The 25,062-nt window shown below is 41.0% G+C and overlaps 1 protein-coding gene across 1 annotated transcript in view; it reads left to right on the top strand.

Annotated features, from left to right (window-relative positions):
• The window catches only part of EPHA6 (EPH receptor A6), an 833,227-nt gene that overhangs the window by 444,888 nt on the left and 363,277 nt on the right, over nt 1-25,062 (top strand). Inside the window, 1 exon segment of the mRNA XM_043538468.1 lies at nt 10,086-10,418. Coding sequence (XP_043394403.1) covers nt 10,086-10,418 — 333 coding nt within the window.

Below are 25,062 nucleotides of genomic sequence, written 5' to 3'. Positions count from 1 at the left end.
TAGCGCTACATTCAACCCACTTTACAAACGTTGGCTTCAGTCCTTCAAACAATTACACACACGCTTAGCTATAAATGCATGAGTATTCCTATTAACTTTAATGGGTGTAAAGTTAAACACATGTGCAAGCATGATCAGGGCCACTAAGACTGATCCTGTGTTCCTTGCATACCTAAAACTCTCCATTGACCTAAACAATGGGACTTTGTTAGGTCCATTAATTATTTAATCCTTACAACATGTCTCCTGGATAAATAGACATAAATTATTCTAGTTTTTCAGATGGCCAAATACATACAGCGAATTTAAGGACTTCAAAAATCTTTAGAAGTGTTTGTTAATTTTGGGTGCCTCCATTTTTAAGTGCCCCAAATTTAGACACCTAGACCCTGATTTTGAAAGATTTTTGAACACACACAGGTCCCCAGTCACTACGTTTGAAATTGTGGGATCAGCACATCTGTCTCAAGCTGAGGGTCCTAAAACTGAGGCACACAAAATTTGTGGCCACTTTTAGAAAGTTTTGTTGAAGTTAACATTCCCAATGTTACAGATGGAGTCCATCTATCACTAAGTAGTCTGAAGGATGAAAACAATGGCAAACTGTTGGTTAATATGATTGCATGTGGTGGTAAATTGTATTTATAAATATTTTTAATTAAAGTTCAGTTTTGCAGTATTAGACATATTTCAATGTCACATTTATGAACCAGAAAACAGTTATTTAAAGTTTAATTTAAAAAGAATAAAGAAGGCAAAATACAAAAATAACTGCTGAAACTGAGCAGAAGTATTTTATCTGTTCATTTTCACCATGAATGAGCCATAATATTTCTGACAGCCTAATGGTAGAACCAGGGTTCTAAATTGTCCCCTGGTACCTGTAATAGTAACTGATTCCTGCTGATAAAAGGTGTCTGGCTGCTGAACTCAACATTCTATATAGGCAGAGAGTACCCATGATCACCCATTCAAAAATATTCTTGTCCACTAAAAAACAACCCAATTTAATTTGCATGTGTTCCAAATATAGCAACTAATTTATCATCACCATGAATACAAAACTCATCTTAGTAAAACCACTAAAACCACCATTTAACCATTACAAATAAATACCTGTAATAAAATAGCCACTCAGTTACTTAACTACATTTCCAAGAAAGCCACAAGATTTATGGTCAGAATTCACATAATCTCCCACATCACCAAATCTAAAAACATTTTTAGCTGTGCTTCTCTTAGAGAGAGCTCCAAATTGCAAGTACATGCAGGAAAAGCTATATTTTTCCAACTTTTACTGCCCAGGTTGTTGACAAACACATAAAGCCACTTACAAACTATCCCACAACAAGAGAAAATACTTGTAAAGAATGCATAAATCAATACATTGTATATCAACCCTCTCTGATTAAATATTATCCTATATAATCAGCCTCTTTTATTTATTCTCCCCTAGAGAAACCAGCTATCCCTGCTGAACACAAATGTTCTTTTGATATTCAGGTCAGGATCTTTTAAACAGTCCTTTAACCTCAGATTGAGACATGTACATTTCAAGATTACTCCTGGATGTGCCAAAAAACAGAAGAAAATATACTGGTCAGGGGAGCAAAACATTAACCAAATATACCCTATAACATGCTGTCAGTGATAGGCATACCCCACCATATCCCCAACCCAAGCAGTCATTATGCACATTAGATACCATAGTTAAAGTAAACATTTAGATCACAAACAAGTTGTTGTTAGAATTGAATTTATTAATATGGTACTACTGGGGTGAATAATTTAGTACCTTACAGACAAGTTAAGAAGACACCGAATCTGTTTCAAAGCACTTTCAGTCTATGGCCACAAGAGTGCAATGAGCTTTGTGTGGGTGGATCCCGACGTCTGTGTATCCCTATTGGAGTTATTTGGGTCCTGTGTGGATGTGGGGCCCAACTACTCAGAGCTCATTGCAGGATCAGAGCATAAAGCCCCTTATCCTGCAAACAAATACACATGTGAATATCATTGCACATGTGAGTAGTCCCATTGGAATCAGTGGAACTATTTGCATACATGAAGTAATTTTTTAACAGATGTTTGCAGAATCAGAATTAGAAGGAAACATAAGAAAAGCAGACAAGGCAAAGTGGGTCTGGGGAGCAGGAATGAGAAAAGGAAACATTGGTTCCATATCCAGTGTAATTCTGACTGTTTTGGGACTCTGGTTATCAAAAGAAAAGTAGAAAGAGATTAATTATTGGTAGAACATTAGTTACAAATAACATTGTTAAAGCTAAGATTAGTATTGTAATGCCTGAAAAAAATAAAAGCTTTAAGTATCAGGATATGGGGAGGTTAAAGGTAAGAAAAGTACCTTAGTTAATATGCGACCTTTTAAAATCAAACTATTAATCTTTTCTCCTATTTTCTTAATTTTATGTATGTGTACATGTGGATGTATATGTGTATATTCATGTTAAGGACATTATTTGCTGTTACTTTATGTATGTGTAGCTAGTTGCTTTGATATAGTGAAATAGTGCCATACTTCAGTTTGAATCAATGGAAAACTGTTTTATTACTAGCAAACTAAATTCCTATCCTTTTGACAAACCAGCCTATAACAGTATTATGATGCTGATAAGTACCATACCTGTGACGTTACTGCTTGCTACAGTGTAAATGCTTTAGTACTTGATATATAATCATTTTGTGCACTTTTTGGCTTTGGAGTGGAATAGCAGTTATTGTTATGTTGTTCAGGCAGTGTGGGTAATCTCTTTATTCTACTAGGTATACTCAGATAAAGGACTAAAAGTCAGAGGAAAACAGATTTGTGTGTTTTGACCTAGTTGGAAGAAAACAACTGTAACGTGTGAGATAACTTATTGATGTGAATGTGGAGACAGTGAAATGTGTATGCCATAGTATGGGTAAATGCAGAGGCCACAACCTTTAACAAATGGGGAACCACAAACCAGCAAGACTGTTCCAGTGCAGATTTCAAGTGGGAACCGAGGGCCCCAGGTTCTGTAAATGTGAAGGTGGATATGAGGGCAATGCCCCCTCTACATCCTCAGGCCTGCCCAAGATCCCTGGCTAGAAGCCAAAGCTGAAACCATTCTTGTCTTCCACACAGGATATTGGAGAGATGAGAGGAGGGGAGCCCAAAACTGCATAGGAGGTGGGGACATACCCCATTACTGTTCAGTTCAGGTCTCTGGGCCTTTGCCAAGCAGTCCATTGGGTAACAGACACTTCACACTGGATTCTTTTAAAGTCCCAAAACTGGACCTCCAAGATGATGGATGGAAGGTGAAAAAATCCACATGGCAGCTTGACAATATTCCCATGCAGGAAAAATCGCTTCCAGATCCCAAACAAAGTTTGCCAATCAGCCAAACCCCTGTCGTCATAAGAGATCCAACTCAGTAGATAAGGTTTGGTTAGGGTTGGGCTGCAACAGAGTCCAAAATGGCTGCAGAGTCCAGTAGCAAGATCAGGCAGTAACCACCCCCATCCTCTGACCCTGGCTGATGAGAGCTAATCAGCTGCCACTCATGGGTCCACTGTCCAATGGCAGCAGAACGGTCATCATTACCTAGACGCCATGTGAAATAGCCTTTCCCATCACGTGCGGGAGTGGGACGGGGGGGAGGGAAGGGGCAGAGGGAGTGAAAAAGTAGCAGCATCCTTCTCTTCCTCATATGTAAAAGCGGCAAGAAGAGGGAGGGAAAACCAGGGGAAGTGTGTTTTAGCAATCTCCTAGCTGCCCCCACTTGGGATCTCCCCCTGCCCCTCTACAGCCAAAGAGAAGGCAGAAGAGACACCACAGCTAGCAAGGTGAGCTTTTATCCTTTAAAACACTAGCTAATAACACCAGCTGTTCCATTAAATATAAGGTATAGCAATCTCCATGAGAAAGTGAACGTCTCCAAAAAGTTACCATACCTCTCAGTATCCGAGAGATACTGTCATTATTTCCTACTGTTAATATAGAGTACTGCTTTATCTTACATTCAATACTGTGGTAGCTGTTGATAAATTCTGATATATATATATATTTTTTTAGCTGTGATACTGTAGTCATGTTTCTCTATTAAAATGAACATTAATTATCATTGCTCTGTCTGAGTCTGTATATGTGGGTTCATAGATCATTTTGTGCATTTTTGTAAGTAAAATATCAGTTTTCTGATGGTGTGTTTTATGTAAATATTCAGAGGCATCTTTAAAAACAGCAGAATTTTAATAAACCAGATTTATCTCAGTCTTCAGATGAACATCTTATCAGAAATGCTGGAGGAGTTGATTTTATAAACCATTACTTTTGCATTCTGTCAAACAGTTTCAGTTCTAAAAATTAAATTGGAGCATCAGGCCTACAACAGATGTACATATCTTACAAAAACATTTACATCTACGGTGTTGAATCATCAGTAAATAGTATTTATGTACAACATTTTATTTCATCCCTAAGGAGCCTGATTTATAAATGAAGATTTTGAAGCTCTGAAATAATAGTGCTTTATATACCATATTCTTGTTTCTTAGGTCAAAAATCCCCTGTAGGTGCTTTCCTTGGGCACAGGAGCCTGCCCCCCATGTTGTAAAGTGCAGGAGTCAGGGCTTTAAAAAAAAATCTTGAGATTTTTTTTACATGCCTGGTTCTTCGATTTTTTTTTAATTGATTAAAAATTGTTCTAAAGGAGAATATAATAATTTAATTCTTGGGCCTCTTTCCATGGACTCTATGTGACATTCAACGTGTTGCATGCAGTATATTTTATTTTAGATTTATACGGAATGGTTTGTAAATGTACAGTAGGATCTTTACATCTGCTTCATGATTTCTAAAGCCATAAAATGCTTTGTCTCTACTCAAAGTTTAAACAATATCTCATCAAAACTTTGTAGTCACGATTCACTGGCAGATTGTATAAATCATGAAAAGCTATAGAAATGTAACTTTGGGGAATGTGGAATGATAAATCATAAGTCATCTTTAAACTTCTCAAAGCCTTGCGAACCATTCACTACTCAACCAAGTGCACACTAATTTTATTTTGAGAACTGTAAATATGATGCTTAGTCAACTCCTGGGGGGAAAAAAAGATTGTCAGTTGGAGATTATACATTCCTCTGGTGTATTTTAGGAACTAGGCCTTGAGGCTTTGCATTTTGACAGGTCTCCATTTCTTATTCTGAATTCTTTTGTGAGCATATTTTGTGTTGTGTGAAAAATTAGCTTTGGATAACTCATGCCGCTCAGTGATTCATTGAAATAGATTAAAGAGATTGGGGTTTTAATTCTTAAGATTCTCGTAATGGTATAATTTCTGCCGTTTTTCCATCCCCTATGCTGTCCTTGGCTCCAAATATTTAGGCGATGGGCTTCTGCCATGGTTTTATATCAGTCTCTAAGGCTATGTCTACACTATGAGATGGGGGGGGGGTCAGTTCCCTGTTCGTGTAGACATATTCACACTAGTGCTCATCAAGCTAGTGTGAGTATAAATAGCAGTGTAGCCACGGTCACATGGGTAGTGGCAGCAGAGGCACGGCTGAGCCAGTGCTGCTCAACTGGGCCTCTGTTGCCACTCCCCATGCTACTGGGGTGGTACTGCTATTTATACTTGGGATAGCTCAATGACAGCTAGCGCGAGTATGTGCACACAATCCAAGAAATCACAACCCTACTACAGAGTGTGGACCAGGGGTTCTCAAATTTCATTGCACCACAACCCCTTTCTGACAACAAAAATTACTTCACAACCCCAGGAGGGGGGACTGAAGCCTGAGCCTGCCTGAACCCCATTGCCCCAGGTCAGGGGGACAAAGCCCAAGCCTGAGCCCCGCAGCTCAGGGCAGGGGGGCAAAAGCTGAAGGTCAAGGGCTTGAGCCCCAGCCAGGGGGCCTGCAACATGAGTCCTGCCGCCAGGGATGAAGCTCTAGGGCTTTGGCTTTGACCCTGGGCAGTGGGGCTCAGGCTTCAGCTCCAGGCCCCAGCAAGTCTAAGCCAGCCCTGAAAACCCCATTCAAAGAGGGTTGCAACCCACCCTGGGGTCCCGACCCACAGTTTGAGAACCGCTGGTATAGACATTGTCTCAAGGTTGGTACCTAAGGCGTTTGAGTGATTTGCCTAAGATCACAGTAGCAGGGTTCAGTTCATGTTAGTCATGTGGAGAATAATGCATTGTACATTTGCAGTGGATCATTTTGCAAGTTCAACCTACAAGGTCACATGGAGTTTTGGGTTCCACACAACTCAGAATCTCCATTAAAAAACTTTCACCTTTTCTCCAACTAGGGTGTATCTTTCCTTCCTTTTCCATTTGTCCACCAAATCTGACTTTGTTTGTCATTATGGGGAAGTAGGTGCTGATGACATGACTCCTGGTCTGTCTTGTGCAACTCGCTCTATGATCTTCCCCAAAGTGGTTAAGAAGCATTTTTTTCTGCTTCTGTACTGCCACCTTTTTGTTCTTCCCCATTCAATTCAAGGTCTTATGAGGTGTTAAGTGGGAAGAAAAAAAAAGTGTCCCTGTTGCGAGGCAAGTGCACCGCGTCCCTTCCTGGGAGGGGGTGGGGGTAATGATGGCCCCGCGGCTGAGTCTACACAACCATCACTTGTCTTGGGATAGCTTGGTTGGGGGTCTCCATACTTTATGAGACGAGGGCCATATTAGATTTTTGAAGGGGCTTCGCGGGCTGAAGCAACTGTGAAAGAAATTAAATATATACAAAATCATTTAAAAAACAACACTACTCTACTGTGTCAGTATTGCATTAAATTCTAAATCAGGCTCCCCTTTTTGGGTCTGCTCTGCCCCATGCCTGCTCCCTTCTCCCTGTGCCTGCTAGGCGTGCCTGCTCTGCTGAAGAAAATGACAAAGGATTGAAAGTCGGGCTGTACTTTGGTAAGAGAAGCTCCAGGTTCCCATTGTTGGTTGGGACTGTTTGGTTCTATTAGTGCTGTAGTTAAAATTTAACCATTATGAAATTGTTAATTTCCATCTTCTTTACTCCATTTATTGGAGATGTAATTAAGCATCTGGCTTGTATTTTTACTCTAAGGCTCGGCTGCAGCAGCAACTGTCCCCTAAGCTGGCTCCTGGGGGCACTCACTCCTCCGCACAGCTCAGCTGAGCTACCCCCCTCCCCCACGCGAGCTGCTGCCGGCAGCCCCTCCCCCTGCCTGCTCGGCATGCCTACTCGGCTGCAGCTTGCCTGTTTGCTTCTCCCTGTACCTGCTCGGATGCAGCAATGACTCTCCCCTAAGTTGGCTCCCCTTTTGGGGGGCCACTGGCTCCCGGAGGCACTCACCCCTCTGCACAGCTCTGTGTGCTACCGCCCCGCGTGAGGTGCTGCCAGCGGCTCCTCCCCCGCACGCTCGGCGTGCCTACTCAGCTGTTTGCTTCTCCCCTGTTGGTTGGAGGGCCAGACAAATGGAAGCCCTGGGCTGGATCCAGCCCGTAGTTTGGAGACCCCTGGCCTAGGGTAAAAGTCAATATGGTGTCCCTCTCTCAGGGATGTATGGCCTAGCAATCAGAGTCCATAGGGCTGCTCTGTTCGGCATAGCTGTGTGGCCTAGCAGCCAGAGTCCATAGGACTGCCCGGTTTGGCGGAGCTATGTGGCCTAGCGACCAGAGTCAATGAGAAGGGCTGTACAGCCTAGTGGCCAGGGTCAGTAGGGCTGCTTTGTTCAGCAGGGCTGCGTGCCCCAATGACCAGAGTCAGTATAATGGCCCTCTTCAGTAGGGCTGTTTGGCCTGGCCACCGATCAGGGGAGTGGGCCACCATCTGAGTGGGGGTGGTGGCCGTGTAAGGGGACCCGGGCCTTCCCTGCTCCACAAGGTCCCAGCTCAGGGCCCTGTCAGGGGCAAGTATGCCCACCCGAAACATGCTGACCCTACGTGGCACAATAACTAGTCCCCCTGAACTACTTTCTACCCTGTTCCTGATGCAGTGGCTCCAGGGTCTCTGGGCTCCTCTCCTTGGGTGTCCTCCAGAGTATCAGTGTCCCTGGCTTCCACCATCTGGGGCTTTCACGGTTCCCAGGATGGAGCTTGCGTCATGCATCCTCCCTCCTTCGCGGTCAGCCCTGAATGAGCTGAGCTGCTCCCTTTTATATCTAGTCTCCAGCCGGAGCATACCCACCAAGGCTGCGGGGGCATGGCCTCGTCAGCCCAGAGAGTAGAGGTAACCCCCACAGTACCAGTGCGGGGCAAGTGTGCCCCGTCACAGTCCCCTGCCACTAACGCTCCCATTCCCAACTAACTGTTACTGAATCAGCTGCAGAGAAATCCTGTAATGTTTAGCAGGGTAGTTAAAAACCTCCCTTGGGGTTTTTGAGCAACCATGCCCTAGAGTTTGTGGCATCATAGCTATCGTGTTTGCTTGGAAAACCCAGGTCTTCCTGAGTTACCACACTAAGGATTTAAGTGCTTCTCTGTAGCCAGTTCAGTAGATAAATGGATGCCTTTCTTGGCTGTATCAAGGATCAGAGGAGATCAGAAATGAAACCAGCGAGGCATCCGCCTTTTCTAGGTGCTGGTGGCATTCCTAAAGACCATGGTTGGGGGAGACGCTTTTTAGAAACCCCTGAAGATCCTGAGAAGAGGCCAGGAGAATTCCACCTAGACTTAGGCACTATAGTTTCCTCTTGCTCCTGCCTATGCCATCCTAAGACATCTAAGGCAAGGTTAGGTGGTTTCCTGGGCCAATCAGGGGAGAGAGCCAGCTGTTTGGCATGGGAGGAAGTGTGGTTCTGTGGGAGGCAAGGGAGCCATGAAAATACCTTGAGGCCAAATTCCTAGAGCTTTCTTGAATCTGCTGAACTTAATGGTTTGCAAAGAACACAACCCTACCATGATTTTTGACCTCTAGTCACTACAGGCCAATATTGTCATGACAAAATTAGAAACCCAAATAACCTGGCCTTAAGAGTTGCTGCTGAACACTTGGAACTCCCACTGAGGTGAAAGGGAGCTCCAAGTGCTCAGCACCTCTGAAAATCAGACCTTTTTATTTATGTGCCTTTTATGGTGTTAGGCACCTAACTTTAGACACCCTCATTTGCAAATGTTGATCTACCTTTAAATTACAGTCCAAGATTCTCTTGGCTTCCATTTCTATATTAATCACCAAGACATCTCTGATGGTTGCTCTATGTCTTACTGGACAGCAGAATGGTGATCAGGAAACTGAATAATAATGAACTTTTATAACAATAGTAATGGACCTTCACTTGCAGTAACACCAATTTATAACAGAATCCTGTCAGGCCTCACAAATTAAATGGGTTCTGGACAGGTTCATAATTTGGATGGAGATCATCATCATAATAATAGTGGTGTTGATGGGTCAGCAAATGACATAATTTTCCTCTGAATCATTACTGAATAGTATCCCAGAGTGATACTCATGAGCCCTTTGAGCCTCAGTGGAGCTGCCATCTTTTGGATGAGTTGTAGAATAATAGCAGGTCAGGGATTGGAAAAAACTCAGTTTAGTTTATCTCCCTCTCTCTCCCTCTCTTCTCTGTCTGAGCAGAATTATTCCCTATTATACATTTACTATTTTGTATTCATTTAAAATCTGAATAGCAAAACAGATTAAAAAGACATCCTAAAAGCCTACCATAATAGAAATAAAATAAACAAAATATATTTTTGGGGGCAAAAAATCTATGCCTACTTCCCACTTGCCCTGTGGGTATTTAGCATGCAATTCTTGTTTTGTCAGGCCTAGTTTTTGAATGTCCCAAATAGTGGATATTTTTAATGTTTATCTTAAATTATCTCTTAATTTCACCCCATTCATTTTTTATATCATTTTATACAATCTCAGATAATTATTTTCCCTCCTTAATATTTAACTTTCAAATATTTTAAATGTTTAGATATTTTAGACTGTTCCGTTCTACTTGTCACTAACCCAAATTGTATTGTTTGCATATGTGTGTGTATATATATATATATATATATGTATACATTGACTCTTTTAGTTTGTCATTATAAATCAATAGCTCAAGCTTTCTGTTTTTCCAAACTACACAATAAGGATAGTTTAACTGTTTTCTTTTTCTCTAGGGCCACCTTCTGCTCCACGGAATGTGATTTTTAATATTAATGAAACAGCTCTTATGTTGGAATGGAGCCCACCTAGTGACACGGGCGGGAGAAAAGATCTAACCTACAGTGTCATCTGTAAGAAATGTGGATCAGACACCAGCCAATGTGAGATATGCGGTGGAGGTATCCGTTTCATCCCAAGACATACAGGCCTGATTAACTCATCTGTGACTGTACTTGATTTTGTGTCTCATGTGAACTACACTTTGAAATAGAAGCCAGAATGGAGTCTCTGAGCTGAGTTTCTCCCCAAGCCATTCACAGCTATCACAGTTACCACAGATCAAGATGGTAAGTTTGTTATTATGCATCAATTACTGCCTGTACAGTTTGTATATATTAGTTGTAGCACCTGTTTTAATGATATCTGATTAGATGAGGAGTAAGTTTTGGTGAATTATTAGAAGTTGCTAAGTTCTTTTTGTGGGGTTTTTGAGCACTCACAGTTCCCATTCACTGATAGCACTCAGCACCTGTCATGGCTAGTTCTTATGGCACCAATATATAAAAGCACATAAGCACATGCTTCAGTGCTGTGAATTTAAGTATATGCTTAAAATTAAGTATGTTTGAAAACAGTGGGATTGGCTTAACTGAGAAATGGCTTTATTTAGGAAAAGGGAATAAAGAATTATGTTGAAAGGCTAACTTTGTCTTTGATTACCAGAAGTAAGCATGAGGATGTGGAAAACCTATATGAATCCATTTTATGGAGAGCTTAGGAATAGGGAATTGTCGGAGTCTTTAAACTATTGAAGTGTACGGATTAATCAGTTATTGTATTGGCATGCTGTAGTCCCAGGGGTATGGATATAATCAAATGAAATACGCATTTTTAAAATATTAGAACTTAACACTACTTATACACTGATTTCATGTATTTCACATTTCAGAAGGGTGAAAAGAAAGTAAACTAATATTTACTTTAATGATCTGGCCAAGTTTCCCAATACTTGATTCGGTATGCTATAGTTTTAGAAGATTTCTACATAGCCTTTTCAGCTACCCTCTCTCATTACGTGAGACATCTTTAATGTGCATGTGTGTGAAAGAGAGAGAGAGAGCTTTCAACTGCTGGGTCTGGGGATTTTTTTGTTTTGGATGTGGGTTCTGTTTTGGTAACAAAATTTCTGTGTGGATGGATTTTTATGGGAACATGATAAACTAGAAGAATTCCTGTATCTTTTATTTCTATTTGTGTTTTCTCTCTCTACTGGAGCCTATAGAAATGCCTACTATGACAGCAAACAGCACCATGTGTTATCAACAATATAATCTATATTGGTGCTCTCTCCTGGCTTGAGGTGTGTAGATCAAAAGTATTGCTTCAAAATTATTCCATGCTGACATTTGTTCCAGAAATGTATTTTCACCTGCTGTGCTGTGACATTGCAACTGTAGCTGAAGTTCTGAATGTAAGCTTCAGGTAGTGGAGTAGTAATAATCGTTTGTCAACCTTTTCTTAGTAAAAGCCCCCTAATGTTTGTGAGGACCTAATCATGGCTTCTAGTTGTATTCAGGACACTTATTCCTGCATAGGTCAGCCTTTCAATTCTGGGGAAGTAGCTTTGTTGATGAGTGAGTAATGACTTGTTTTGTTTCTACTTGGGCAGACAAAACGGACAATCACTGTGTTAGAAAATGGTCATGAAAATTGACCACAAAAACCACAAAATCTACTTGCCCCCATTAACATGATTATGGTAATAAAAAAAAGCTAATGATATAACATGCTAAAGGTATATTTTTTGCTTTGAGAAACTGTCTGGAGCCCTCACAAGCTTTGTATCACTTTCTTGATCTGCATCCCTTTTGAAAACTCTTACCCATTCTCATTAAAGCAAAAGCTGTGTCAGAAGCAGCTACTGTATGTACCGGTACTTATTTTAGAGGTACTGTTATATGATGCTAAATGCATGTTACTAAGTGTTCACAGGCAGAGGTCACCAGAGATTTTGTTTTTAAGCTGGCGCAAACAGCTATCTGAACGCAGCTTGTGAACTGTAGCTAAGCCAAAGGATTTTTTAAAAATAATGTATCTTTTGCTATTGTCTGTTCCCAGTATAATAGTATAGATTTTCACTTCAGTTTAGCCAACAGGAAAAGACCTATGATTTGGTAATCCATGACAGCCTGACAATAAATTCTAGGGGTACTCTGCTTGCTTTCCTCACAATAATTCTTACATTTCTAAAGATGTTACTGTTAAAGCTTCAGAGAATTTAGGATAGAATTTTCAGAATCTCAGTCAGTTTATTTGGATATACAGGAAGAGGCAATGTAACAAATGAAATGACACGCCTCTATGAAACATTTTTATAAAGATAAAAGCAGTTTTGTAGTCTTAGAAATTCTGTAGTTGTATAAAATAGTGATAACAGTAGGTTCTATATAAAAAAATATAGAGAAAATAATGTCAGTAGGAATATGCGGGAAGAAAATTAATAGAGATTTGCTTGATGGAAACTACGTAGAGAAAACAATTTTTTTTTTAATTTTTTTAATTTTTTTTGCAATCTTCTGGTTAGGCCGAATAAAAGTGGTAACTATGAAAGAAACAGAAGGGAATTGTTCTAGAAATTTGAGCTGAGAAAAAGAGAACAGTGAGAGGAGCAGTTGTCTAATTAACCTGAATAAATTAGAACGAATGTTTCTGAATATTGCGGAGACATAATTAATGTTTGTAAAGCACTTTGAAATTCTTGGATATAAGGTTTTATATGAATGCAAATCATTGTTTATTATTGTACTACTTAGTGAATACAGAAAAAAATAATATAAATAAGTGTTAATGGGTAAGATAATCATTCATGAACAAAGTTAACATACATGGAGGGCGGGGGGAAGCTTAGATAGTTTCCAGTATCTGTGAAATGTTTTAGGGAATACTGCTCCTTTTTCAAAATAAGCCTACTAATAGGGTGTGTTGCACAAATTCTTCCCCAGCTATGGAAACTCAAAAGGTACATTTCAGTCTCCTGGGGAAATATATGCATAAAGTATTTAGAACTTTTTAAAAATATGCATAGGGTATTACTTCCTAGCCCTAGGTATATTTGTATTGTAGGTCTTGGTGACAACTCTATAGTTATGACTGAGATGCGTTTTGCATTTTACTGTCTCTTGGCCCAGATTAGAGGAAATTTATTCTTAAAATGAGAATTTTTTTCAAAGTGTGTTTGAATGTTATAAGTCTGTGTGAGTGGAGAGAGGGTTATTTTACACATGAGTAAGTGTTGTTGAGCACTGAATAATTTTATTCCCCAAATTACTAAAAGTATAGTGTAGAGAAAACAATTGCTTCTCTTACTACTAATTCAGAAATGAGACACCCCTTACTATTTTAGTCATATAAGGTGCCGTAGGGTACACCATAACTAAAAAGACCCTCAAAATTACTCACAGTTTTTATTAATGATCTAATACAGGAAGGAAAACAAAAAGAGAATGTAAAAAAAATAATAATAAAATGAAGACAAGAAAACAATGGGTTACTTAAATTACAGCCTCTTCTATTGTTCCTTTCTTGTGGAGAGCTTCCAATAGAGCTCGCACAGAGCTCCAATAGAGCTATGCAACTCACAGTCAATAGTTCCTCTGCAGATCCTCTACATGCTGGATGGTAGAGCAACATTTCACGGTGGGGCTCTTGGGCTAGGTGGGCACTGCCCACACATCATAATCTGCTCATCACCTCTATATGCTTGGATTATTTGTGCTCGTGACATAAATATTCAGTTCAAGCATCTGTTGGAGGCTCACAGCCAACCGAGTTATAGATGAAAATTAACTTTGTTTTTGTAACCTTAAATTGATCCTTTGTTCTGAAAATGAATGCAGAGAGCCAAAATTCTGTACTAATTCTTTGTGGATTAAGAGATTACATTTACAAAATTTCACAACAAATCTATTTTTGATATTGTGTTCAGGACTATAAACATTTGTTTTAAGGATCTTCAGGAAATATGTAATACCAAAACTGTGCTTCAATTACTTAAAATGAACTAATCAATTATTGTCTTCATATTTTGTAAGAATGGGGGGGGAAAGGTAGGATTGCCTGGCTATACTGAAAGAAAGACAGGAGATACTTGATATGGTTTTAATCAGGCCGCAACTTTATTATTAGATGTCATAGGACTACCCACCAGATAAAATGTATAGTGCAGGTTACCCCATGTTCATTCAATAAGTGCCCGGAGGCGGGCTTCAAACAGCCCCCCTCTTTTTCCATCCAGGTCCCCCAACCAACCCAATGCTGGGACCTTACCATCCCCACCTCTTAGGAGGGTTTAGGTGGGCTATAAGAAAGGGGGATTGGTTCCCTGCCGTACCATAGATAGCAGTCCCAAACCTCCCCCTTCCGTTCCTTTAACTAACATCACCATTTTAAGTCTTTAACAAGCCATTTATCTGGTCACTGTATACTTTCCTCATGGAGTACCTGCACTGGACATCTGCCCCACACTTACATAATGAGTTGTGACATGTAGCCTAACTCCCTTCATGCCTCATATCAACAGAGCCCTCCTTGAACCTGTTGTGGGGAAAGCGAAAAAAGCCCCACTCCACCTAGGCCAATCTGATGGTGAGGGAAAAATTCCTTCCTAGCCCTCCCCTAAAAAGGGCCAGCTAGCACAATGCCCACAGCAGGTCCAGACCAAATCTGATATTTTGCCGTCTAAAGAGGAGGGAGGGTGGGTGCTGCCTTGCCTTGCTCTGTGGAAAAGGGCTTCTCCTTCCTTGCTTGCCCTTTTTTCAACTATTCACCCTTCTGGTCCGAGAGGATGAGTCAGTGCCACCACGCTGACCCATTCCCCAGCCCCCCCTTTGCAGCAGCTTCTGACCTCTCTCCCCACCCAACCCATAGAGCACTGTTCCCTTTCCTCTGACAGCCAGACAACATCCCCCACCCCCAAAAACACACACACACTTTAAGGTGTGGTGTGGTCATTTACTTAATAGGAATGCAGCAAATCCTCTAATGGAGACAGTGTACTGTGGTTGCTCTGCATGATAATTGCTGACAAATGTCAACCTAAAAAAAATCTCCATTTATATTCTTAAAATTTTGAATATCTTATTTATTTTCCCTGAACAAGTGTGTATTTTTTTACCTTGCAGATATAGATGTGTTTCTCTTTTTTTTTTTCTCTCTCCCTCTTTAGTGCAGCACACGCCAGTTGATTCTATTAACTTTAATGTCTTGTGATCCAACATTATCAATTAGGTCAACAAGAATCTACTCAGCTTTGAGAAATATGTCTTTAATTGATGCATCATGGGGAGCAGAGGGGAACAAAATGTGATATATTTGGGTATCTGTCTCTAATGTACCCACTGATATGGTCTCTCTGGCTTTTCAAACAATGTCTTTGAATGAATAGTGTATTTGTAATAACTGATATTTAGGATCGGATGTACATTTCCCACCAAATTACCATGTTAAGGTCCAGGAACTAAAATTCTGGGTGCAAACTATTTACCTGATGATACATTTGACAATAACATCACAATTGCTCTAGTTTAATTTGCAATAGGGATGTTTGTGAAGAACCGAGTAAAAGGAACATTGTATAAAAATTGATAGATTTTATAGCATTGGTGGAAGAAGTTTGTCTTTTTTTTAAATTGTCCCCATTGCAATCAGTGGAAGTTAAGAGCATTAACAGGATCAAACCCTAAGAGGTTAAGATGTTTGTTCATCATCTTGCATGATTTAAAACAAAGAATGCTCAATAAGCCCATTTGTACTATGTGCACCCTTCTCAGCTAAGAACTGTATTAAAGTAATCAAGCACATTCATTGAGTGGAACCTTCACAGTGAGTGATACGTAGTTAGAAGAATCATTATTGAATATTCTAGTCAGGGTTGGGTGCAAGGGATTCCAGATATAAGCCTGTGCCTTCAGTAATTAGAAACCTTTGCCACAAACCTTAATTGACTGACTGCTGAAATTCTTCAGTTGTATTATCAGCCTTCTGTTTTCACAGTTTACCCTAAACATTTCTGAAAGGTATTTCATTAAAAAAAAACTCTCGTGTTCCCACCACTACACAAGCAAAATGAAGACTTCGGTTGCTTTCTTGGCAAGAGGAATTATTTTGGTCAAAGGCAGTAAAGGAAGACATTAATCATGGCTAGTCAATCTGAAACAAATTGTGTTTGTAAATGTCATGACTTTCACATAAACCTTTAGGGAGCATGTTCAAAGTGAAGGACATGGTAAATTACAAACTAATTCTGCTGATGTTTGCTATGGGGTCTTTAAAGCAATTATGTCAGTAGCAGGTTGCTCCGATTCATTTGCTTCTTAAAAAGTAGTTTCTTCATTACATTCAACAACCCTTCTCCTTCCACTTCTGTCTCTCTTCCATATGGATCTGCCTTAGGCTCACAGTTCTGGAGACAGTGTTCATTTATATACTCTGAGAGTACTAAGTTATGTACATTGGAAGAAGGTCAAAATCAAATTCAAAACTACCTAAAGTTTCTGAAGTTTCAGAAAACTGTTTGTTTCACAGCTGAGCTACTTTCCAAATACTATTTCTAATAATAAACACTCACCTACTCCTGACCAGGTTCTATAATGAGGGGACATCTCTCTTGCTAGTTCCGTCTCCTGATTACAGACCTGAACATGCTTTCACCCCAAAGTAAATTCAGACAGGCCTCCCATAGAACAATAACAAAAGATTGCTTCTGTGAAAAGATTAACATTGTCTAGGAAATGCACAATGAATATTTCATTTTGAAATACGTGCTCTTCCCTCACACTCCCGGCATAAGTGACACTTGATTTCTTTTTCCTGTATGAACTCTATTTCTGACTCAGGACTGGGGGATGACGGCCAGTGTCAAGGGTTTGAAAGCTTTACTGGGGGGAGGGGGAGGGGCAACACCACCACTTCAATAAAAGGCTGTCTTAATACCATTAAATCTCATTGTAATCATACATGTTTCCTCTATTATACACATAATCTGTGGCTTCAAAGGGAAGTGCTTTAATGCATATGAAATGTATATGTGTATTGTACCTTGGAAAAGGACACGTCGCACAGAAGTGCACTCATTGTCACAATCTGACTGCAAGGGCCCGAAAGGATCAAGACACTTGCTGAGACTTCTCATCATGGAGCGATCCTTCCAACCAGCCTCACGCCCTGGTGCAGACGCTTCCCCCACATGGCTCTCCCACTCTGCTGGTTGCCCACTGACCCTCATTTGCTGCCTCCTTCCAAGAGGAAATCCTCTCTTTCCCATGCTGATGGGAAGAAATGGGCTACCACATCGGCCTCTGCAGAACTGCCCAACAGAACACCATCCCCTATGAGGTCAGTAGCCTCAACATCTTCATGGGTGAGACATAGCTCCCATGACTGTCCGAGTACCTCCAGTACTAGAGCTAAAGAGAGGTCTAAAGACCCTAAACAGGCAGACCTACAGGTGACCGCACTCTCTCGAATGTGGCATGAGACCTTCAAAAATGGTGCTGAGCGCCCTGACCAAATCATCTTTGGGCACCACAGCACTGACGAAACTGCTGACACCTGCATCTCTTATCAGCATTGGCATGTTCTATTGGCACTGATACGCCCTATGGCACTGACGAGACTGTTGGCACCGTAGAAGCCCTCGACTCCATCTGATGGCTGTTTCAGAGAATGCGCCTCTCCCTCGGCACCAGTGCAACTGCAGATGATGCTCCTCCCTTCTCCCCAGAAGTTGAGATACCCTGAGGATCTGATGATATCTGACATGCCTGAGTCACCACTACTCAGACACAAGCTCCCTCCACTTCTGTCCTCTTCTCCAAAATCACAGCATTGCTCCCTTTCCTCTCTGAGGATGCCACCACCCTTCCCGAACAAGGAAGAGGAGGAGGAATACTCTGTCTCACACTCAGATTTGGGACAGGCACAAAAGGTGACATCTATACATCCTCAATATCCACAACCTGCAACTGAACCAAGACCCTGGTACAGACTGCCATGCATGCAACCCCACGTGAAACTCCCTCCACATTGGTAGTACAGGGACCCTTAGGCCAAGTACAGAGCAGTTTCCAAAGCCTCCCATAGAACAAAGCCAGGGATATCCACACTCATCATCCTCATCCATCTCCTCAACCTCCAGAGGCCAATCCGTCTCCTATTAGAGGACCAGGAAGTAAATCAAATGAGGAGATTACACCACCACTTCATATCTCCTCCTCTTCCCCTGATACGGCGATCATGCCTCCACCCCTTACGTCAGCAGACAACTTTAAACACTTCTAGGAGCTGTTTTGCAGGATTGCAGGCTTCCTCCAGATGCCTCTGCAGGAAGTGAAAGAGCAGCAGCACAAGCTGCTCGATATCCTGCATGCCTCTGCATTGGCGAAGATAGCCCTCCCTATCAATTAGGCCCTTCTCTACCCGTCTAAGGTACTCTGACAGAGCCCAATGGCAATCTCGCCAACCTGTAAATGGGGCGGACAAGAAATATTATGTCCCCACTAAAGACATGGAATTTCTTTTTTCTTACCCCACTCCGAACTCCCTGGTTGTCAATGCCATGCATGAGAAGGGGCGACAATATCACCCCCTTATGACAGGTTCTGGAAGCAACTTGACCTATTCGTCTACAAGGCTTATTCATTTGCCATGCTCCAGTTCCATACCTCCAATTATGAGGCTCTCAAGGCCAAATACAACTATATCAACTACTCTAAGATATAGGAATTTTGGCAAGACCTTCCTGATGAGAAGAGGGAGCAACCAGGTGCTCATATCTGAAGGGCACCTCTTGGACAGTATTGTTTTTCAAGCCTCCTGGGACTTCACTGATATAGCTGCCCATCCCGTTGCAACAGCCATAGGGATGAGACGAGCATCATGGCTACACCTCTTCAGACTCACTAAGGAAGTACAAACCACTGTTGAGGACCTAGCCTTTGAGTGCCCCAAATTATTTTCAGAACACATGGATGAGTCCCTACACTCCCTAAAGGACTCTCGAGTGACTCTCTCCATTTTCTCAGCATTTATACACCAGTGCCGAAGAGACAACTGGGGAAATACCAACCTGCCCCGAGATCCTGACTTCCACCTTTCACCCCTTATCAACAGTACGACACACAATGCTGGTGACAGAAACCCCCTATCAAGCGCAGACATTCGACTCCTCAAGGACCTACTTCTCACACATCTTCAGCCAGATGACAATTTTGAAGGTTTGGTTGAGGCCCCAAGACTCCTTCCCCATGTTCCGGTCACTACAACCATCTTCAACATCTCACCAGTTTGGCGACCATTTAGCCCCTTTCTATCGATCTATCCGTTCATCTGTCACTTCAGACAATTGGGTTTTAGAGATCATCAATGAAGAATATTCTATCCTGTTCCTACCTGTCCCCCCCACCCACCCTCCTTCTCCATCCATCTCTCTTCAGAGACCCTTCTCACAAAGACATTCTACAAGAAGAATAAACCACCTCCTGCAATCGAGAGTCATAAAACCAGTCCCATCCCAACACAGAGGGAAGGATGTTTATTCCCATTATTTTCTGATCCAAAAGAGATCTGGCGAGTGGAGACTGATCCTAGACCTATGAAACCTCAACATGTTCATCAAACTGCAATGCTTCAAGTTGGTTACCCTATCAACCATTATCCCAGTACTGGAACAAAGGGACGGGTTCTTGGCCCTCAACCTCCAAGATACATATTTTCACACATCACCATATACCCTGCTCACAGACAGTTCCTCAGATTCATCATGGGGACCAATCACTACCAATACACGGTATTACCCTTTGGAGACTCTACAGCCTCCTGAGTATTCTCCAAAGTCCTCACAGGAGTGGCTGAAGACTTACACAAACAAGGCATTGTCCTATTTCCATACTGAGGCAACTGTCTCCTCAAGGCCCTGTCCAAACCCAACACCCTTCATGCCGTACTGCTGACAATGGACCTCTTTTCAAGCCTCAGGCTTCGTACAAACCTACAAAAATCAACACTGTCACCAGTACAACACCTGGAGTTTATTGGGGCACACTTGGATGCCATACAAGCCAGAGTCTTCCTCCCTTCTCACAGATTTTCAGCAATAGTCTATATAGTAACCCCAGTGAGAACCTGTCGTAGAATCATAGAATATCAGGGTTGGAAGGGACCTCAGGAGGTCATCTAGTCCAACCTCCTGCTCAAAGCAGGACCGATCCTCAATTAAATCATCCCAGCCAGGGCTTTGTCAAGCCTGACCTTAAAAACTTCTAAGGAAGGAGATTCCACCACCTCCCTAGGTAACGCATTCCAGTGTTTCACGACCCTCATAGTGAAAAAGTTTTCCCTAATATCCAACCTAAATCTCCCCGACTGCAACTTGAGACCATTACTCCTTGTTCTGTCATCTGCTACCATTGAGAACAGTCTAGAGCCATCCTCTTTGGAACCCCCTTTCAGGTAGTTGAAAGCAGCTATCAAATCCCCCCTCATTCTTCTCTTCTGCAGACTAAACAATCACAGTTCCCTCAGCCTCTCCTCATAAGTCATGTGTTCCAGTCCCCTAATCATTTTTGTTGCCCTCCGCTGGACTCTTTCCAATTTTTCCACATCCTTCTTGTAGTGTGGGCCCCAAAACTGGACACAGTACTCCAGATGAGGCCTCACCAGTGTCGAATAGAGGGGAACGATCACGTCCCTCGATCTGCTGGCAATGCCCCTACTTATACATCCCAAATGCCATTGGCCTTCTTGGCAACAAGGGCACACTGTTGACTCATATCCAGCTTCTCATCCACTGTAACCCCTAGGTCCTTTTCTGCAGAACTGCTGCCGAGCCATTCGGTCCCTAGTCTGTAGCGGTGCATGGGATTCTTCCGTCCTAAGTGCAGGACTCTGCACTTGTCCTTGTTGAACCTCATCAGATTTCTTTTGGCCCAATCCTCCAATTTGTCTAGGTCCCTCTGTATCCTATCCCTACCCTCCAGCGTATTTACCTCTCCTCCCAGTTAGTGTCATCTGCAAACTTGCTGAGGGTGCAATCCACACCATCCTCCAGATCAATTTATGAAGATATTGAACAAAACCAGCCCCAGGACCGACCCTTGGGGCACTCCACTTGATACCGGCTGCCAACTAGATATGGAGCCATGGATCACTACCTGTTGAGCCCGACAATCTAGGCAGCTTTCTATCCACCTTATAGTCCATTCATCCAGCCCATACTTCTTTAACTTGCTGGCAAGAATACTGTGGGAGACCGTGTCAAAAGCTTTGCTAAAGTCAAGGAACAAACACGTCCACCGCTTTCCCCTCATCCACAGAGCCAGTTATCTCGTCATAGAAGGCAATTAGATTAGTCAGGCATGACTTGCCCTTGGTGGAATCCATGCTGACTGTTCCTGATCACTTTCCTCTCCTCTAAGTGCTTCAGAATTGATTCCTTGAGGACCTGCTCCATGATTTTTCCAGGGAGTGGAAAATATCTGATGTCTGTCCCCAGATATCAGCCAGGATGTGTCACCAGCTGCTTGGCCACATGGCAGCAGCCTCATTCATGGTAAAGTATGCAAGGTTGCACATGTGCTGTCTCAGGGTGCAGTCAGAACAATGTAAAAGAGGTTCCCAAGGTGGGAAAATTGCAAGGGAGGAAGACCCAGGGATAACCTCATTGGCAAGACCCCAGCAGGAGCCACCTCTGTCTTGATGACTACCTGTTAAGAGAACCACCCAACTCAGTGAAATCTTGGATACGTGAGTATGGATATAGCAGTGGCCAGTGCATGGATTCTCCCAAGTTGTGTAAATGGCTGTGTGAGTGTACCTTATAATTCAAACAAGATTTTTTATGTGTAACTGTGTTGTGGTTACATTCTTCGTCTGTTCCTAGGACACTCCCAATCTCCACTCTATTTATCTTTTAAACTGCAGCAACAGAAAATTGGATGGACTGTAATTTCCCACCAGACTCTTCAATTCATTCAATTTAAAATAAAGGCTACACTGGCTTTTGTGTATTAGTCTTAAATAGTACCTGTAACAGCTTCTAAATCATTAGCTTGATTTATAATTATATAAAAGAGTTAGAGATTAATGCACATTATGTAAATAATTCATAAATTAGAACTTGTTATGCAATGCAAGCAGCTGATGTATGATCCTCCAAATAGCTGACAAGTAGTTCAATCAGTTTCCAATTCCGTATGTTACATTTTGGAAATAAATGACCATTTTATTTTAGGTTTCAGAGTAGCAGCCATGTTAGTCTGTATTTGCAAAAAGAAAAGGAGTACTTGTGGCACCTTAGAGACTAACAAATTTATCCAGTGAAGTGAGCTGTAGCTCACACAAGCTTATGCTCAAATAAATTTGTTAGTCTCTAAGGTGCCACAAGTACTCATTTTATTTTATTAACTTAAATCTGTCTTCAAAACAAATTGACTGATTCAGATGACTGGTTTATATATACTTAAAATTAAATACTGGGCCTTCATTTTTCAAAATTAGGTTGTTCTAGTTAAATTATCTCACACCAATTTTATTCTGTAATTGAAGATCAATAAGGACTGGAAAATATTGTTCTGGATTTAAGTTAGTGGAGTTCAGGAAATTTGATCTAAGATTCAAAGGTGTTGGGCCACATTATCTTTCCTTAACAGAGAATATCAAATATTTTTTTTATTTTTTGCTCTTTATATTTTGTATCAGAATAGCTATGTCATTCACTATGTAGAACTGATGTGAACTTTCTTCTGCGTGTTTTCTGTTTTTACTGAGTTTGTGGTTTTCTTGTGGTGATGCAAGTCTTAACTGATATCAGTGTGATTGATATATTATGATCTACCATTGCCACATTTGTAGGTATGACTAGATATTCTAGTAAAAGGAAGAGTAATATAAGATAACATATGAATGATATTTGAGATCCCCTATATCAATTTACCTAAAATATTGATCTTATTTACAAATAAATTAATCCTGGCAAGTAAGTAAAACCTTCTGAAGAAAAGAGGTAGTTAAAGAAGAATCACAATATTCTTTTTACAAGAAGATTAATGAAATTTGCCTTTAAAAAAATTAGGGTATATGTTGGTTTTGTTTTTAAGAGAATTTACTGATGGTGAAAGAAGAAGAATAACAGCATGAAGATTAAATCTTGCACCTATTCCTAGAACAGGTGTGACATAGGAGCTTTAATATGCTAGACCACCAATATATTTTAATATTGACCCTGAGAGACCACCTCTAGGGGTAAGAAGATTTTTTTGTTTCCATACCCATTTAATCCTTGGTCTCTTGCTGAAACTGCCAATACAGGGACCAGTTCCAGTGTTGGCTTTTATGATATGACAATATGCTATTAGACTGTGGCCACAGACTCATCTGACATAGATGATGGAATATCTGACAGATCTTCATGGCCAAATTTGTTGTGGTGACTAATGTTCCAATCCAACTCCCATTAAGTCAATGGGAACTTTCAATTATATTGGCATGAGTGACTGTCTCCATCTGTGTGGACCCCTACTGACGTCAGCGCATGATCAGAGCCTTAAAATAACAATATACCATAATTTAATTTAGGACTGTCAATTAATCACAGTTAATTCACATGATTAACTCAAAAAAATTAACTGTGATTAAAAAAATTAATCGCAATTAATCACACTGTTAAACAACAGAATACCAATTGAAATGTATTAAATATTTTTGGATGTTTTTCTACATTTTCAAATATATTGATTTCAGTTACAACACAGAATATGAAGTGTACACTGCTCACTTTATATTATTTTTATTACAAATATTTGCACTGTAAAAATGATAAACAACAGAAATAGTATTTTTCAATTCACCTCGTACAAGTACTATAGTGCAATCTCTATTGTGAAAGAGTAACTTACAAATGTAGATTTTTTTTGTTACATCACTACACTCAAAACAAAACACAGTAAACTTTAGAGCCTACAAGTCCACTCAGTCCTACTTCTTGTTCAGCTAATTGCTAAGACAAACAAGTTTTGTTTACATTTACGGAGATACTGCTGCCTGCTTCTTATTTACAATGTCCCCTGAAAGTGAGAACAGGCATTCGCATGGCACTTTTGTAGCCGGCATTGCAGGTATTTACGTGCCAGATATGGTAAACATTCGTATTACCCCTTCATGTTCCGCCACCATTCCAGAGACATGCTTACATGCTGATGATGTTTGTTAAAAAAATAGTGCATTCATTAAATTTGTGACTGAACTCCTTGGGGAGAATTGAATTTGTCCTGCTCTGTTTTACCCATATATTTTATGTTATAGCAGTCTCGGATGATGATCCAGCACATGTTGTTTGATTTATGAACACTGTCACTGCAAATTTGACAAAATGCAAAGAAGGTACCAATGTGAGATTTCTAAAAATAGCTACAGCACTTGACCCAAGATTTAAGAATCTGAAGTGCCATCCAAAATCTGAGAGGGACGAGGTGTGGACCATGCTTTCAGAAGTCTTAAAAGAGCAACACTCTGATGCAGAAACTACGGAACCCGAACCACGAAAAAAGAAAATCAACCTTCTGCTGGTGGCATCTGACTCAGATGATGAAAATGAACATGCATCAATCCTGGTTTGGATCGTTATTGAGCAGAACCTGTCATCTTATCCTCTGGAATGGTGGTTGAAGCATGAAAGGACATATCAATCTTTAGCGCATCTGGCATGTAAATATCTTGTGACGCCAGTTACACCAGTGCCATGTGAACGCCTATTCTCATTTTCAGGTGACACTGTAAACAAGAAGTGGGCAGCATTATCTCCTGCAAATGTAACCAAACTTGTTTGTCTGAGCGACTGGCTGAAGAAGGACTGAGTGGATTTGTAGGTTCTAAAGTTTTACATTGTTCTATTTTTAATGCAGTTTTTTGTATGTAATTTGACATTTTTAAGTTCAACTT

The sequence above is a fragment of the Chelonia mydas genome, chromosome 1 (assembly GCF_015237465.2).
Source record: "Chelonia mydas isolate rCheMyd1 chromosome 1, rCheMyd1.pri.v2, whole genome shotgun sequence".
NCBI classification, from domain to species: domain Eukaryota; kingdom Metazoa; phylum Chordata; order Testudines; family Cheloniidae; genus Chelonia; species Chelonia mydas.
This window is presented reverse-complemented; position numbering and strand designations above follow the sequence as displayed.